This window comes from Balaenoptera ricei, chromosome 4 (assembly GCF_028023285.1).
Source record: "Balaenoptera ricei isolate mBalRic1 chromosome 4, mBalRic1.hap2, whole genome shotgun sequence".
NCBI lineage: Eukaryota > Metazoa > Chordata > Mammalia > Artiodactyla > Balaenopteridae > Balaenoptera > Balaenoptera ricei.
Window position 1 is genome coordinate 156,477,558 of NC_082642.1, and position 15,380 is coordinate 156,492,937.

The following is a 15,380-nucleotide window of genomic DNA, read 5'->3' on the forward strand; positions in this document are numbered from 1 at the left end:
AATCTCCAAGTGGATGGCTCTCAGTCACAGCAGATTGAATGTGTCCAAAATGTCCCCGTATCCTTTCACCTGCCTCACAAACCCCTTCCTCCACGGCCATCCTCTCCACTACATGACACCACCACCTACAACAATGCGTGCTAGATTTGCTTGTTCGTTCTTGCTCTCCCCCTGTCCCCTGCATATCGTGCACTGAGTCCCATCACTTCTACACCCAGGACACACCTTTCAGGCCCCTCTGCTACCACGCTAGCCCAGGCCACGCTGCCTGACTACTCGGGCTCCTGTCTGGTCTCCTGTGTTTCCCACCTTTACCTCCCTGTGATCCACTCAGGATATAGACATCAGCATGGTCTTCAAACACACCTGCCATTAGGTGTCACGAGTACACCTACTGATGTAAGATGTCAATGATGGGGAAACCTGTCGTGAAGTGCACAACTCTATTTACTAGCATCACAATTTCTCCATAAACCTAAAGCTGTTCTAGAAAGAAATCTTAATACACATGCACACACAAAGATAGGATCATTTCCCTCCTCTGGTTAAGACTCCACAGTGTCTTTCCATTTTGTTTAGAGTAGAATCTGAAATCCTGAACACAGCCTTGAAGGCCCAGCCTGGCCAGGCCTTTGCCTTCCCCCCGGCTCTCCTGAGACCACTCCCCCCTCCCCAGACCCACGGGTCCAGCATCCAGACCTCCAACACACGTAACTCTTCCTAGGCTGCAGGCCTTCGAACACTGGGACACATCTTCTTCCCTTGCCATGTAACTGCATTTACTCATCTTTGTGTGGCCAAGGCTCTAAGTGGGGTCTGTTCTAAAGTGGGTTCTCTAAAGCATTTATTGACATTTGCAATTATACATGTATATTTGTGATGCTTTGTTTACCGTGTCCCCACCCAATTTTGAGCTCCACGAGGGCAGAGAGTAAACACGTGTGTTGTATATAATCCTTAGAAGAGACTCCTGTGTGCTCACCACACCCTGTTTCCTTTTCATTCTGGACATTCAGCCTGGCTTCATCTCCAAGCTCTGCTTTGAAATTAGGTGCGACCCATGTTTCATTCTATACAATGGAATATGGGTAAGAATGAAGGAAACACTTCCACATCTGGCCCGTGAAAACCTTCTTTATGAGACTCCATGCTCTCTTTCTCCAGCTACATGGCTGGAAATAAAGGATCCAGGATCTCAAATCACAAGGTGGAAGGGGCCAGGATCCCTGAGTCACCATGTGGAATGAGCCACCCAGGAAAGCCACCCGGTCCAGAAACATCTGTTTTGGTCTGGGTTATCAGGTTAAGCCACTGACACTTACAGGATATTCTGCTACAGCAGTCAGGCTCCCTTGACAAAATCACCCCTGTATTGCTAGCATAATGCCTGACATACAATAAGCACTCAAAATGATTTATTAAATGACACTTAATCTCCCCAGACAAGTCCTATTCCCGTGGAAGTAGCCACTTTCCAGTTGGTTCCCCTCTTGAGTATGGCACGTCCTCTACCTTAGCCAAGCCATTCCTGGCTGGGTCTGGAGATGTAACATTGAATGAACAAGAGTACAGAAGAGGTGAGGCTATCTCTAACCCGACATCTTATGTTGCAGTTCTTTTTTTTAAATCCCACAGTCCTGATGCCCTTTGATAATCACTGTTTTCTAAGTGCAAGAAAGTGTACGTTGTGGGTAGCTGGATATTATGATCAAAGAGTACAATAGACAAAAAGAATCCACCGTTTATATTCCTTACCAACAATACACTTATTTTCTATTTGAACTTATGTTCGAAATGTGACACCACTCTCTTTTTCCTTCACTACTTTATTCTGCCTCTATCTTAGCTGTCACATTACCAGCATGTTACCAAGCACTCTTAGAGGGAAAATTGGAATCTTGGAATGTTTATTTTCTCTTTCAGGCACCTAGAAGCCTTATGAGTAATAAACTGCCAATGTGGCGTATTCCCAAACCCGGGGCATCTCCTGCTGGCCTGCAATTGTGAGGTAAATACATTTATTCCTGACAAGTGCTAATTTAGGGATACTCTAACAACCGCACGGTAGCAATTACCAGAAGTAGAAGAAGTAGAATAATTCTGTGTCTATACGTGCTTTTTAGGGCCAGATTTAACATCTCAATGTAAAGATATTATATTCATTTTTAGGAACTTTTTCTTCCTAAAACAAACTTCCTTTTGTTACTTAAGGTCTTTGTATACAGCATTCCATCAATAGAAGAAGAACTAATGATTTTCTTATATTTGTAAGGTTCTAAATTCCATAGACCAAAAAACAGACATTTCTCTTTCAGAAGCACGAGACCTGATTTTGAAGATACTAGAACTTGCTTGGGAAGCCGTTATGCAGTGATTTTTCACCTACCCAAAGGGGTGAATGGGGGCTCTTTTTCCTAATTTCCCCCAAGGCACCGGAAGTTGTAAAGCCACTCGTCCTTAGGAGGATGCTTTCCTGATTTGCACAAAAGCCCAGTGCCAGCTAGCAGCAAATCTATTTCTTGGGCTGAAATGTGATAACACATGGTATTCTGGTTTACTTGATCTTTAGGGCAGTTTAAGCTTTATTTCAGAGAGAATAGAGACTTAACACCAGTCGAATCGTCGTAGGCAATGAGGCCCTTACCATAATGGGTGGCATACCTTTAGCTACTGGCTCCACTGTGATGATTTCACTGCTGTTGCCTCTCCCGGCTGAGGTCACGGCCACCACCCAGACGCTGTACTGCCGATTCCGACTCAGGTTAGGAATTCTGTAGGAAAATGAGTCAGGAGAGGCTTCAAACTCGCTGATCACCTGTGAGAGGAGACATAAATGTTCCCACATTCAAGGAGGCCAATGGCACAAATGGATCTCCTAAAGGAATGCTTATTAACACATTATCTGTTATAAGAAACAAAAGCCACCTCTCATCCCTCTCTAAAAGGCTGGATCTGCAATATCTACATAGTCCGAATTTGTCTATGCAGCAGCTATGACAGCCACCAATGAGTAATTTAACCCTTTACATTATGGGTCACGGCACGGCTGTTTTCCGCTGGGATGGAATAACAAGAACCAGATGGACCGTTCTACCTGAGACAACCAAAGAACACACAAAATATAGGAAACAGCTTCGAAGGCATTGCACATCAGGTAATGAAGGACAGTGACCATTTTCCTGAAATACGGGAAATAAATGAGGTGAGGCCAACCATTGCAGGGTTGCTACATTTTTGTGAGAGTTGCCAGGCCATGGCACAGAGAAGGGAACCCAGGAAGAGTCCAGCAGCCTCCCTGAGTCAAGGAGACAGAGCTGAGAGTCTGGAAGGGGGCTGGAGTCCACAAGACAGAGCACCGGGAAGACAGCTACATGGAGAATCTGAAGAGGGTCCCACTTGGGTCTCCAGCTGAGCAGATGTGTGCATGTGGAGAAACCATCTGAGGCCAGGGAAAGAACCACCTGAAAGGACTGGAGGCCCCAGTGCTCAGCTTCCACGCAGGGCTGGGCATAGTGCCTGCTCCCACCAGCCAGACTGGAAGCCCTCAAGGTCCGTGGACCACTGGACATAGTGCCTAAGGGCCTTACCTTGGTGGTGGGGAATAATTAGCCCTAGATTGAACACCGTACTGGTACTGCCTAACAAATATTAAACGCAAGATTCATAAAGATCAAATTGTCACCAAGGAACTGAACTGCATCTAAGAATAAAAGTCTAAAATATTTACAGGAATAAAAATATCCAGTACCCTGTAAGGTAAAAGTCACAGTGTTTGGCATTCAATAAAAATTTTCTAGATATGAATAACCCAACTATCTAGCAACTTGTGAACAGATAAAATGTGTTGCATCCATACAATGGAGGATTATTCAATAATAGAAAAAATGAAGTACCAATACATGCTTAACTTGGATGAATCTTGAAAACATTATACTAAGTGAAAGAAGCCAATCACAAGAAACTACACATTTATGATTACCTTGTATGAAATGTCCAGAATAGGCAAATCCATAGAGACAGAAAGTAGATTAGTGGTTTCCAGGGGCAGGGTGGGAGAGGGGAAGAATGGGGATAGACTGCTATTGGGTATGGGTTTTTCTGAGGGGGATTATGAATGTTCTAAAATTAGATAATGATGGGGATTGTACAACTCTCTGAATATTCTAAAAGCCACTGAATTGTGGCTTTTAGAATTCATACTCTAAAAGCATGAATTTCATGGTATGTGAATTATAACTCAAAAAAGCTATTATAATGGATGGGCCTAGAGGTTATCATACTAAGTGAACTAAGTCAGAAAGAGAAAGACAAACACCATATGATTGATATCACTTATATGTGGAATCTAAAATATGACACATATGAACTTATCTACGAAACAGAAACAGACTCACAGACATAGAGAACATACTGGTGGTTGCCAAGGGAGAGGGGGGTGGGGGAGGGATGGATTGGGAGTTGGTGATTAGCAGATGCAAACTAGTGTATATAGGATGGATAAACAACAAGGGAAGTATATTCAATATCCTGTAATAAACCATAATGGAAAAGAATATGAAAAATATATATATATGTATAATTGAATCACTTTGCTGTACAGCAGAAATTAACACATTTTTTTAACATCTTTATTGGAGTATAATTGCTTTACATTGTTGTGTTAGTTTCTGCTGTATAACAAAGTGAATCAGCTATACATATACATATATCCCCATATCTCCTCCCTCTTGCATCTCCCTCCCTCCCATCCTCCCTATCCCACCCCTCTAAGTGGTCACAAAGCACCGAGGTGATCTCCCTGTGCTATGTGGTTGCTTCCCACTAGCTATCTCTTTTACATTTGGTAGTGTATATATGTCCATGCCACTCTCTCACTTCATCCCAGCTTACCCTTCCCCCCATCCTCATGTCCTCAAGTCCATTCTCTATGTCTGCGTCTTTATTCCTGTCCTGCCCCTAGGTTCTTCAGAACCTTTTTTTTTTCTTAGATTCCATATATATGTTAGCATACGGTATTTGTTTTTCTCTTTCTGGCTTACTTCACTCCGTACTACCATATAACCCAGCAAACACAACACTTTAAATTAACTATACTTCAATAAAATAAATTTTTAAAAAGCTGCTATAAAAAATTCTAGAAATGCAAAGAAACAAACAAGAAAAAAGGACTCGTAAAGAAAATAAAATTTAATCAATCTAAATTGACCCATAATTGACACAGATATTAGATTTAGCAGACAAGGGCATTAAAACTGTTATTATAATTGTATTATAACTACAGATATTAAAAAATCTAAATAGATACATGAATGATATAAAAAGACCCAAGTCAAACTTGAGATGAAATTACAATATGTGAGATGAAAAATACACTGGATTAGATTATTAGCAGATGAGATCTTGCAGGAAAAAAAAGGTTAGTGAACTTGAAGATATATTAATAGGTGAAACACAGAGATAGAAGAGAATACAAAATTTAACACAGCATTCGTGAGCTATGGAACAACATCAAGCAGCTTAACATACATGTAATTGGAAGCACTAAAAGAGGCAGGATAGAAAAAACATTTGAAGAAATAGTGGCTGGAATTTTTCCAAATTTGATGAAAACTATAAACCCAGAAAACCAAAAATCTCAATAAAACCCATCCACAGTAATATGAAGAAAACCACACCAAAGCACATCATAATCAAATTGCTCAAGACCAGTGATAGGGAGAAAATCTTAAAAGTAGCCAGACAAAAGACATATTATATATGCAGGCACAAAAATAAAGATGTCACAGACTTCTTGTCAAAAACAATCCAAGTGCTATAGTCTGAATGTCCCCTCTAAATTCATATATCGAAACCACACTCCCAAGGTGTGGCCTTTGGGAGGTGAAGGGCACCCATGGGATCAGTGCCCTTATAAAAGAGGCCCAAGAGACCTCCCTTGACCCCTTCTACCATGTAAGGATACAATGAGAAATCTGCAACCAGGAAGAGGTCTCTTACCTACCATGATGGCACCATAATCTCAGATTTCTAGCCTCCAGAACTGTGAGAAATAAGTCTCTGTTGCTTACAAGCACCCAATCTATGGCATTTTTGTTATAACAGCCCAAGCTGACTAAGACACCAAGTAAGAAGACAGTGGAAGAACAGTTTTAAAGTTTTGAAAGAAAAAAGTCAACCTAGAATTCTATGTTCAACAAACATATATTTTAAAATGAAAGAGATAAAAAGACTTTTTCGAACATAGAAAAAGCTGAAAGAATTAATCATCAGCAGAGCCACACTACAAGAAATGTTCAAGAAAGTTCTTCAGGCAGAAGAAAAATGATACCAGGTAGAAATATAAGCTTACACAAAGGAACGTAAGATACCAGAAATGGTAACAACGTAAATAAATACATGTGATTTTTTATTATTTACATCTCATTAAAAGATAATTGATAATTAAAAGATAATAAAAATGTAGTGTGGGGTTCATAAAATATATAAAAGTAAAATGTATGAAAACAATTGCACAAATGTTAGGAACGGAAAAAAAATGGAAGCATAGTATTGTAAGGCTCTCAAACTGTACGTGAAGTGCATAATATCACTTGAATGTAGAATGAAAAGGGATATGCATTAATCCCAAACAAACCACTAAAGTTACAAGATAAGAGTAAAATAAAACTAATGAGACAACAGAAAGTAAAACAGAATTATAAAAAATATTCAGTTGATCCAAAGAAGTCTAAAAAGGAGTAAACAGGAAACAAATAGGACAATAAAAAGTAGCAAGATTATAGATTTAAACCTATGTCGATATACCTATAATTATTTTAAGTGTAAATGATCTAAAATCCTAATTAAAAGCAGAGATTTTGAGACTGGATATAAAAGCAATACCTAACTATATGCTTCCAACAAGAAATGCTTTTCAAATATAAAAATACAAGTAGGTTAAAAATAAAAGGACAGAAAATCTACCCCAGGCTAACACCAATCAAAAGAAAGTTGTAATGTCTATATTAGTATCAGACAAAGTAGATCTATGGGCAGAGAATATTACCAGTGATAAAGAAAGTAATTTTATAATGATAAAGGGATCAATTCACCAAGAGGACACAGCAATCCTAAACATCTATGAACTTAATAACAAAATAGCAGTCCAGGCAGACAAACACAGAAATTAGTACTGAGAAACGGGGTGCTGCTGTAATAAATACCTAAAAATGTGGAAGTGGCTTTGAAATGGGTAGAGGCTGGAAGAGTTTTGAGGTTGATGATAGAACAAGCTGAGATTGCCATGAAGTGTTCGCCAAAGGTGATTCTGGTGAGAGCTCAGAAAGAAAAGAGGAGAGCTGAGGAAAAAGCCCCAGTCTTCTTAGAGAATACGCAAATAATAATGAGCAGAATGCTGGTGGAAATGCGGATGGTAAAGGCCATTTTAGTGAGGTCTCAGATGGAAATCAGGAACATGTTATTGGGCAATGGAGGAAAGGCAATCCTTGTTACAAAGTGGCAGAGAACCTGGCTGAATTGTGGTCATGTTCTAGTATTTTGTGGAAGGTAGAACCTGCAAGTGACGAAATTGGATGTTTAGTAGAGGAGATTTCTTAACAAAGTGTTGGTTCCTACTGACAGTGGTAGTAAAGTTGAGAAGAGAGACATAAATTGAAGAAGGAATTGGTAAGCAAAAAGGAACTAGAACTTAAAGCTTTGGAAAATTCTCAGCCTATCCGTATTGTAGGGAAACTAAAGTCCAGAGTAAGTGACTCACTGAGGTCACTGTGCCAGACAAAGGTGAGCAGAGGCTCAAGCTCAGGGCTTCTGAATCAAGTCCAGTGTTGCTTCCTCACACCCCATGCTGCCAATTGCAAGCAATCAAACACGTGAAGAAATTACTTTTACCCTTGTGAGCTGTAAAGTAAACCTTATGTAGGTCACGAGGCTGCATAAGCTGCAGTCCCAGCTCTGCAATTAAACGGGGGACACAAGTGTTAACTATACCTCCTAATTGTCATAAAACCTATGCTCTCTCAATAAAAAATAATGTCAGGGAATTTCCCATTGTCAAATATTTAACATACAGATACCCTAGTGCAGATGATTAAAGGGAGACTATGGGACTCTTGCCCAGAGTGCTCAGACGTGCATATGTGTTAGGATGCATGTGTGCATCTGCACTCCACTTGCCCCGCTTTAGCCACCCAACCCCTCATCCCCTTATGCACACCAGCCTGACTCCGCTATAGAAAATCATGGGCAACATTAATTCCTCTAGAAGTTCAGAGGGAATTTGACTTGTTTCCTGGAAAGCCAAGAAGACAATCCCAGGACTATGGGTACTTGTGCTCTGTAATGTTCGAAGGCAATGTTGTTGCCAAATTAATTTTACAAAGCTTATGATGTGCAAATTATAACGATTGCACTTACTGAACATTCAACTTCAACAGAGCTTTAAAATGTATTTACAAAATTTTCCATGAAGAGTGCAGAGTCCTTAGTTAAAACTCAATCACTATCCTGTCTATAAGCTACAATTGGCCCTTATTTATTTAGTTTTTACCTGAGACATGAAGCGTAGCTAAAATCAATGATAAAACTATGATTTCTTATGCAGCAATATTTGTTTCACCATGTACATAGAAGATTAACCAAAAGTTGAAGTAAAAGAGGTTTATTTATAAAAACTTCCCCCAGTTGGAATGACCTTCCTCTAAGGATTAGGACGGAAAATAAGAGTCAAGCTATTCAGGGGTTCCTACTGGTTATTTGGGAAAATTGGTTGCATTGGTGCTGCCACTATGCTCCCCTGATGACTGCCATAAAATTGGGCACCATTTTTTTGGTCTCAGTAGCAGGGCAAGCAGAAAATTGACTGAACAATTTAAATAATTGAAGAGTTGATTCGTTTTCTTTGTTATATATGTAACTGGATATTAAATGTGACTTTTCCTGTTACCATGAAGTTTTAGCAGTGTCCTTAAGAGGTGAGAATAGTCCCAAAGATGCCAGTACTTTCTTTCCTTAGAAAAATGTGAGACCACCTACGCAGGGATTTCTGATTCTAATGTTCTGACCGTCACTTATCTCTGGGTCCCATAAGAAGCTGAGTCAAGAATAGGATATTTTTGTGGAGAGATGTCTGTGTACATTCCCACCTATGGGTGGTAGGGGCCTTTGAACTCACCGTAGAGATGGGTGAGTCACATTTGAGAAGGTGAAAGGCTAGCCCTGCTCACAAAAGGAGAGAAGGCTGTGCTAGGACTAGCTGTCACTTGCAGGTGCTTGGTGAAGGATGCTCACACGTGAACGCTGTAAGGGAGAGCAAGGCTAGCCGTCTCCAGAGGGATGCCCGCAGGTACGGGATGTCTCCAATAGAGGGGGGTACTGAACATTATATAATATTTGTTTTAAACAGCATTACTTATCCATAGATGGTGCATAATTCAACCATTGCTAACAAGTTCAAGAGGTGGCAACAGGTAAGAGAAAAAGAGCTAAATGGGAAAAAGGTTAATCAGAAACCCATTCAGGGTAGTGAAGCAAATCTATTTGTTTAAACCCTTCTCAATGTTCAGCCAAATATGCTTGTTCTGAGAAAGAGGGAGGAAGACTATTACTTCCTTATGGAACGTTTTCCTTAAAATTTTATATGATGTATAATAGCACTGATTATACTTACATTTCCTTAATTTTCTTTTTATTGGATACCTGATTTTCTAACACAAGGATTGAATCATGTTTAAGCTGACTTGCCAATTTCTACCTGCATTCCATTATGTGATAGATACTACCTCCCAAATACTGGGAATGCTCAGTGAGAGGGATTGATTTTATTTCTGGATTTTTCCTGATACTTCAGCTAGGCTGATCCTTCAAAGACTTTGAAGCATTAAATGAGCATGGAGGGACAGAATGGAAAACAGAATAGAAAATAACAAAGCAGAGCTACACTCTAAGGGCAACAAGATAGGAAATGGTAGCATAAGGAAACACAGACTCCCAGTGTAGTTTCTTAGGGATGAATGAATCAAATTTGTCAAAAGGAGAAATTTATGGGGAGGGGGAGAAATACACTTTTCTCTATATTTAAATATCTAAATATTTAATTTTCTTCTGGTAGATCTTTAACTCTCTAGTCTCATCATTTTCAGAGTCAGGACAGAGATATTAGCCATTCTAGAAGATTTTATTATTCCTACAATATGAATTAATCTTGAATGGATTACTATAATTGGGCTAAACCTTTGTTTTAAGGGAAGGCTTGTGTTACTTCATGACCTGTGGGAATACAAAACTAATCAACATTAAGAAAGCTCTGATGCCAGGTATATGACTTGTGTACTCTTGGTTCTTGATGGGAAATTCTGCCCCACAGCTCATTTTTAATTCTGGTCGGTGCCAGCATGATGGAGCAGACAGGGCATTTGTGGACTGGGGTGGCCAATATTCTGTGCCCATCATAAATTCCTGTTAGCCATTTGAGAAAAGCTTGTTCTTTCTCATCTAAAAATTATTTAAACATGCTGATTCTATCAGAATCCAGAGTTAACTTGACATTGATTATTAATTAATCACTCTCAGTTGCAATCCTCCAAGTGGCGGCCAAGTTATGTATTTCTTGGTCCATCAGAGATTGTTGAATAAGAAGAACAGGGTTCTTCTCTTTAGCTGGTGTCACGTAACAGGGACAGTCCATAGTTTTCTTGAGGGAAGACTTCAGTATTCTTTCAAGACACACACTTAAATTATAAAATGTGTAAGTAGTTTATCTATTGAGCTATTGCAAATATCGTGCTTCACATCAAATGTTCATGGGTTTTTGCTCTGGGAGGTAGTTGGGGTATTATGCCAACACCATTGCACTGGAAGTGTGGAGGCTGATGTGATTAGAAATATGTGTACGATGAGGCTTGACAACAGGTACAGGACATCTGGGGCCAGCCATACAAGCTCACTGGACTACAGATCTCTCCTTTGGGCTGTGCAGATGCTCTTAATACCATGCCTAGTAATAATAAAAGCTCATAAATAGTTGCTGAGTTTGAATTCATAGACACTTACTGAGTTCAATTCCATTGTATAGATTATAAGGTAAGTTTGCTCGTCAAGGAAGGAGCTATAACCATGGTTTGGCAAATGGAGGAATAATTAAAATAAGGCATCTGACAAATTCTTACTAAAATCTAGAAATAAAATCATTTGAATTCCCTTCCTAAAACTATCCCTGTCATAGTCAAGGACATGAATTCACATTTGTAAAATGCCTAGGAAAATAAATAGGAACTTCATGCATTTGATTTAAAAAAATATTTACAGCAAGTTTTTACAAGCCTTCTGACATGTTTGCCTCCCTAAAATTGTACCCAGAGTGGAAAATACAGCTAACGATATTCACCTTTCGACACCCAAGCCAGAGAGCTCACATTTCCAGTGTTCTGCCTTTCTGTGCTACGGCTTTAGGTCTGGTGGGTGGAGTCATGCATTTCTGAGGAACTCAACAGTATCCTCCTCGAAATGATGTAAAGGTTGCTTAGAAGGTTAGTCTTATCCTAGTGCTTTAATATCACCCCATGAAAAGGCTAGGAACAGCATCTTCCAGTCCTACTTTCACTCCAGAATTATTCTTGTCTTGGGATGCTGGTGTATTATTTTTCCTTTCATGTCTAAGATACTTTTTTAACCAGTAAATAAGATAAAATTAGCCACAATGAGCTACTTTAAATGCTCTTTAGTAATTTCTATAAAACTGGATGTTTACCCAATAGTGGCTGAATCCATTTTCAAACCTCTTACACTACTTAGCTGAACAGATGAACTTGTAAAGGCTTGTAAAGCCTTCTTTAATCCCCTCAATCAGGTGTTATATTTTCCCTTTGTTTATATGTCCCTTATGGTCCTTATCATTATTGCCCTTTGGATTAGTCTCCACGTAATAGTTTTTTTCTCGTATCTTTACTGTGGTTGATTTCTAGTTACATGCAGGTGTGGTCAGAAAAGATGTTTGAAATAATTCCCATACTCTTAAATATGTTGAGGCTTGCTTTGTGTCCTAGTATGGGGTCGATCCTAGAGTGCCCTTTGGATTATAATCTTGCATGTTCTTACCATCACTCCCCCATGGATGCTTCAGGCTCTCTGAGTGGGCCTTGCCTCACCCTCCTCCCTCCACTTATCCCCCAGGGATCCTAGGCTAGAATGCTGCAGGGTCGGGACCCACTAACCACTCTTTGGAATGGACTGAGGAAATGTCTGTTGTCCTAGTGACTTTAATAATGACCTATAATTTATTTGAGTACAACAGAAAAAAATGTGTAGAGGATGACTATGGAGTTGCAGGCTGCTCAGATCAAATTATTCAGCATTTCTGACGGATATAAAAAGAATTCCACTTTAAAAAATTTCAATTAACTTTTTAATGAAGCACTAATTCTATCAAAGAAATATGGTGCTTTAAAAAGTTTTAACATCTAATTATCAACATCCTATTTAAAAAAATTGAATGCTATGATTTCATAGATAGAATGTTCACAGCAGTGATTTAAAAAACCTCCAAAGCAGAATAAACAAAATGATAGCTCCTTTAATTATAGGGCAATGACTCTTTCAGAGCATATAAAATCTTTCTGTTTAGTGGCAGAGAAATAGCCTCAATTACATGAAGAATAAACAGCTGGATCAATTTAAGATTTGCCTCTTTTTAAGATTTCTATGTATAATACATTTTGATCTGATTTCCATTTTATTTAATTATTTTCATCTCTAGAAGAAGATAATGCAGCACAAAGATCTTCCTAATGGAATAGACTAAGATGGCCATCTCTCATAGAAATAATAGCATATTAAAGCTACTTGTTTTATCTTAGTCAATTTTGGTGGTTTCCTCTGTACTTTACCAAGATCACTCTATCGGCTATTATATAAATGGCTATGGGCTACTTTTAAAAAAGACTTCCAAACATAAAATATTTAAATTTTGGGTCTCCCAAATATAAAAATTATTGTTATAATGTTTTGCAAGTGAATTAAAGTTGATATGCAGAAAAGGCATGAAAGAAACGTTTCTCCATGCTATTGTTTAGAATCAGGGCATTGTCCCAATAGACAGACTGACATTACAGGATCCTTATATTTCCCACTCTCTTTCAAACAAAACCACCTCCATTTACTAGTTTTGTTTCATCCTTTCCCCGTTGTCATACCATCTGCCATACAAATGATCTCTCTGTAAAAATGCTTTATTAATTTAACTTGATTGCTATCAGCTATTCAACAAATTTTGCACAAAACAACTGGTTTAGCATTACATAACTTCTCACAATATAAGAAAGAAATTGTGAGAAAGGCTGTTCTAGGTAATAAATGTAATATAGGTATAATATATAGTTTTGGAAAAAAAATAGCCATTCTTAATTCTTAATTGAAAAAGATCTGAAGCCATTTATTTCCTTAAATAGTACCCCATGTCTGTATCAGACCAAGTCAAAAAGATGATATGTTTTCAAAGCTGGAATCTTTCAAAAGCTCCAAAAGCTAGTTGATCAAAAGGGCATTTTCATCTGTGGCTATTTTGGAAGCAGTAAGAAACAGTGGAGAAGTTTACACGGCTGTCTAGTCTGAATGAATGGCAGTTCAAAGCCAGAATGTGTATTGGCAATTTATCTGCAAAATTGGGCAGGCGATCTTGTGAGACTGGGCTTGAAAAGTGATTTTTAGGGCTTGTTTCTGTACAGAAATTCCATTTGAGTAAATGCTTCTGCTTCCCTTTGTTCAATAAAGTCCAAAATCGGGCTCAGGATTTTAAAGGCCAAGCTTTCTCCCAAACTTAGCATAGGGGTCACCTGCATTTTGACCTATCATAGCAACTGGACAGCTTCACTTGATGCCCAATGAAACTGAAGCACCACAGATGATGATTTAAAAAAAATTAAAATATGGACTTAACAGAAATACTGAGCAGTTATTGGCTGTTTCATTGAGGATAAAGAACTAGATTATTGTTCTTCATCTTTTTAAAGAACTAGATTATAAAAGATAGCATGTACTTCCCCTCACTCCCCCAAAAAGTTGGAGTCTAATAAATATATGTAAATTGCAGCACAAAAAATTTAAAGCAGATTTAGAACGTATTTCATCAGAACTGGCCATGAAATACTGAGATATTTCTAAGGAAGCTCAAGAATATATTGATACTTCCCCAGAAATTTTATAAAACCAGAGATGGCTTTCATATGCTTAGCTGTAGGTCTGTCTCAAGGAAACTTTTCTAGTTTTCTCCCAGTCATATGGTAAGATGCTGAGTGCTAGAGTAGAGCTCAGTTAATCTCAAGAGCACAGAGAGCCTAATGCATGCCTGTCACACAGAGGTGCCCCAAAAAGATCTGCTGACATGTGATTAACTGCGTATGTGTATGTGAAACATGACTGTGTATTCTTTGGATGACTTTTGGCAACTCCATAATTTACAGCTTTGCCATTACAGAATAAAGAGGTCCAGCAATAAGTCCATTTAGCTGGAACTGTGGCAGAATGATTTCCATGTCAGCGATTCAAAAGCACAGGCATTTTATCTAAATCCTTAGGGGATGGAAAGCATCCCAAAGTATATAACACACTTTTCCTGCCTTATTAAGCAGAAATTTCATTATACAGTTTAACCTCTATTGGTTGACTCATAGCCGTCATCCATAAAATTTAATTCAACATAGCATTTGCTGAACATCTACTATGTCAGCGTAATACCGGGGTTTCCAAAGGTATAACAGTAACTAACTGTGGTTCCTGTACTTAAGAAACTGATGTGCCACTGCGGGGGCTCAGCTATGCCCCCCTCCAACAGTGATGCAAGAGATTATGGTTACGTCAAAGAGAGGTTAAAAATCAGTGCTGGGGATGCTGAGGCGAGATAGGGCCAGCTTCCCCGGGGAAGGCAGTAGGCTGTTAGGGTGAAGAGCCTGGTTCCTGAACTCGGACCCCTGTGGGCTACAGACGCTGTCTTTACCTTGCTAAGCTGCGTGGTCCTGGGCAGGCTGCACAGTCTCAATGTCAGTACCAGTGCAGAGAAGAGAATAAAAACAACCCCTCTTGCATAAGGTAATCATCAGAATTAACTGATGAAAGCAGTATTTTTAAAAATGTGGTCCATAGAAGCAATTTAGTGGGCCTGGCAATCATTCAAAATATAAAAGAAGAGAAAAAAATCCAATATAACAGAAAATATCAGAATGCATCACGTGTAGTAAGGGAAGTTTTGTTTACAAGGCTTTTGCTGTGTGTGTGTGCTGGAGCGTGATCATAAAATATATTTCCGATTGTGAGTCATGAAAAAACAAGTTTGGAAACTATAAGCATAAAGCATTGAACACATAGCAGCTAGAATATGGCAAGTGCTCAAAAAT

The 15,380-nt window shown here is 38.9% G+C and overlaps 1 protein-coding gene across 1 annotated transcript in view; it reads right to left on the minus strand.

Annotated features, from left to right (window-relative positions):
• DSCAM (DS cell adhesion molecule) overlaps positions 1 to 15,380 on the minus strand; it is a 740,935-nt gene that overhangs the window by 64,390 nt on the left and 661,165 nt on the right. Inside the window, exon 22 of the mRNA XM_059920026.1 lies at positions 2,662 to 2,815. Within this exon, the coding sequence (XP_059776009.1) occupies positions 2,662 to 2,815 (154 nt within the window). The remainder of the gene's footprint in view (positions 1 to 2,661; positions 2,816 to 15,380) is intronic.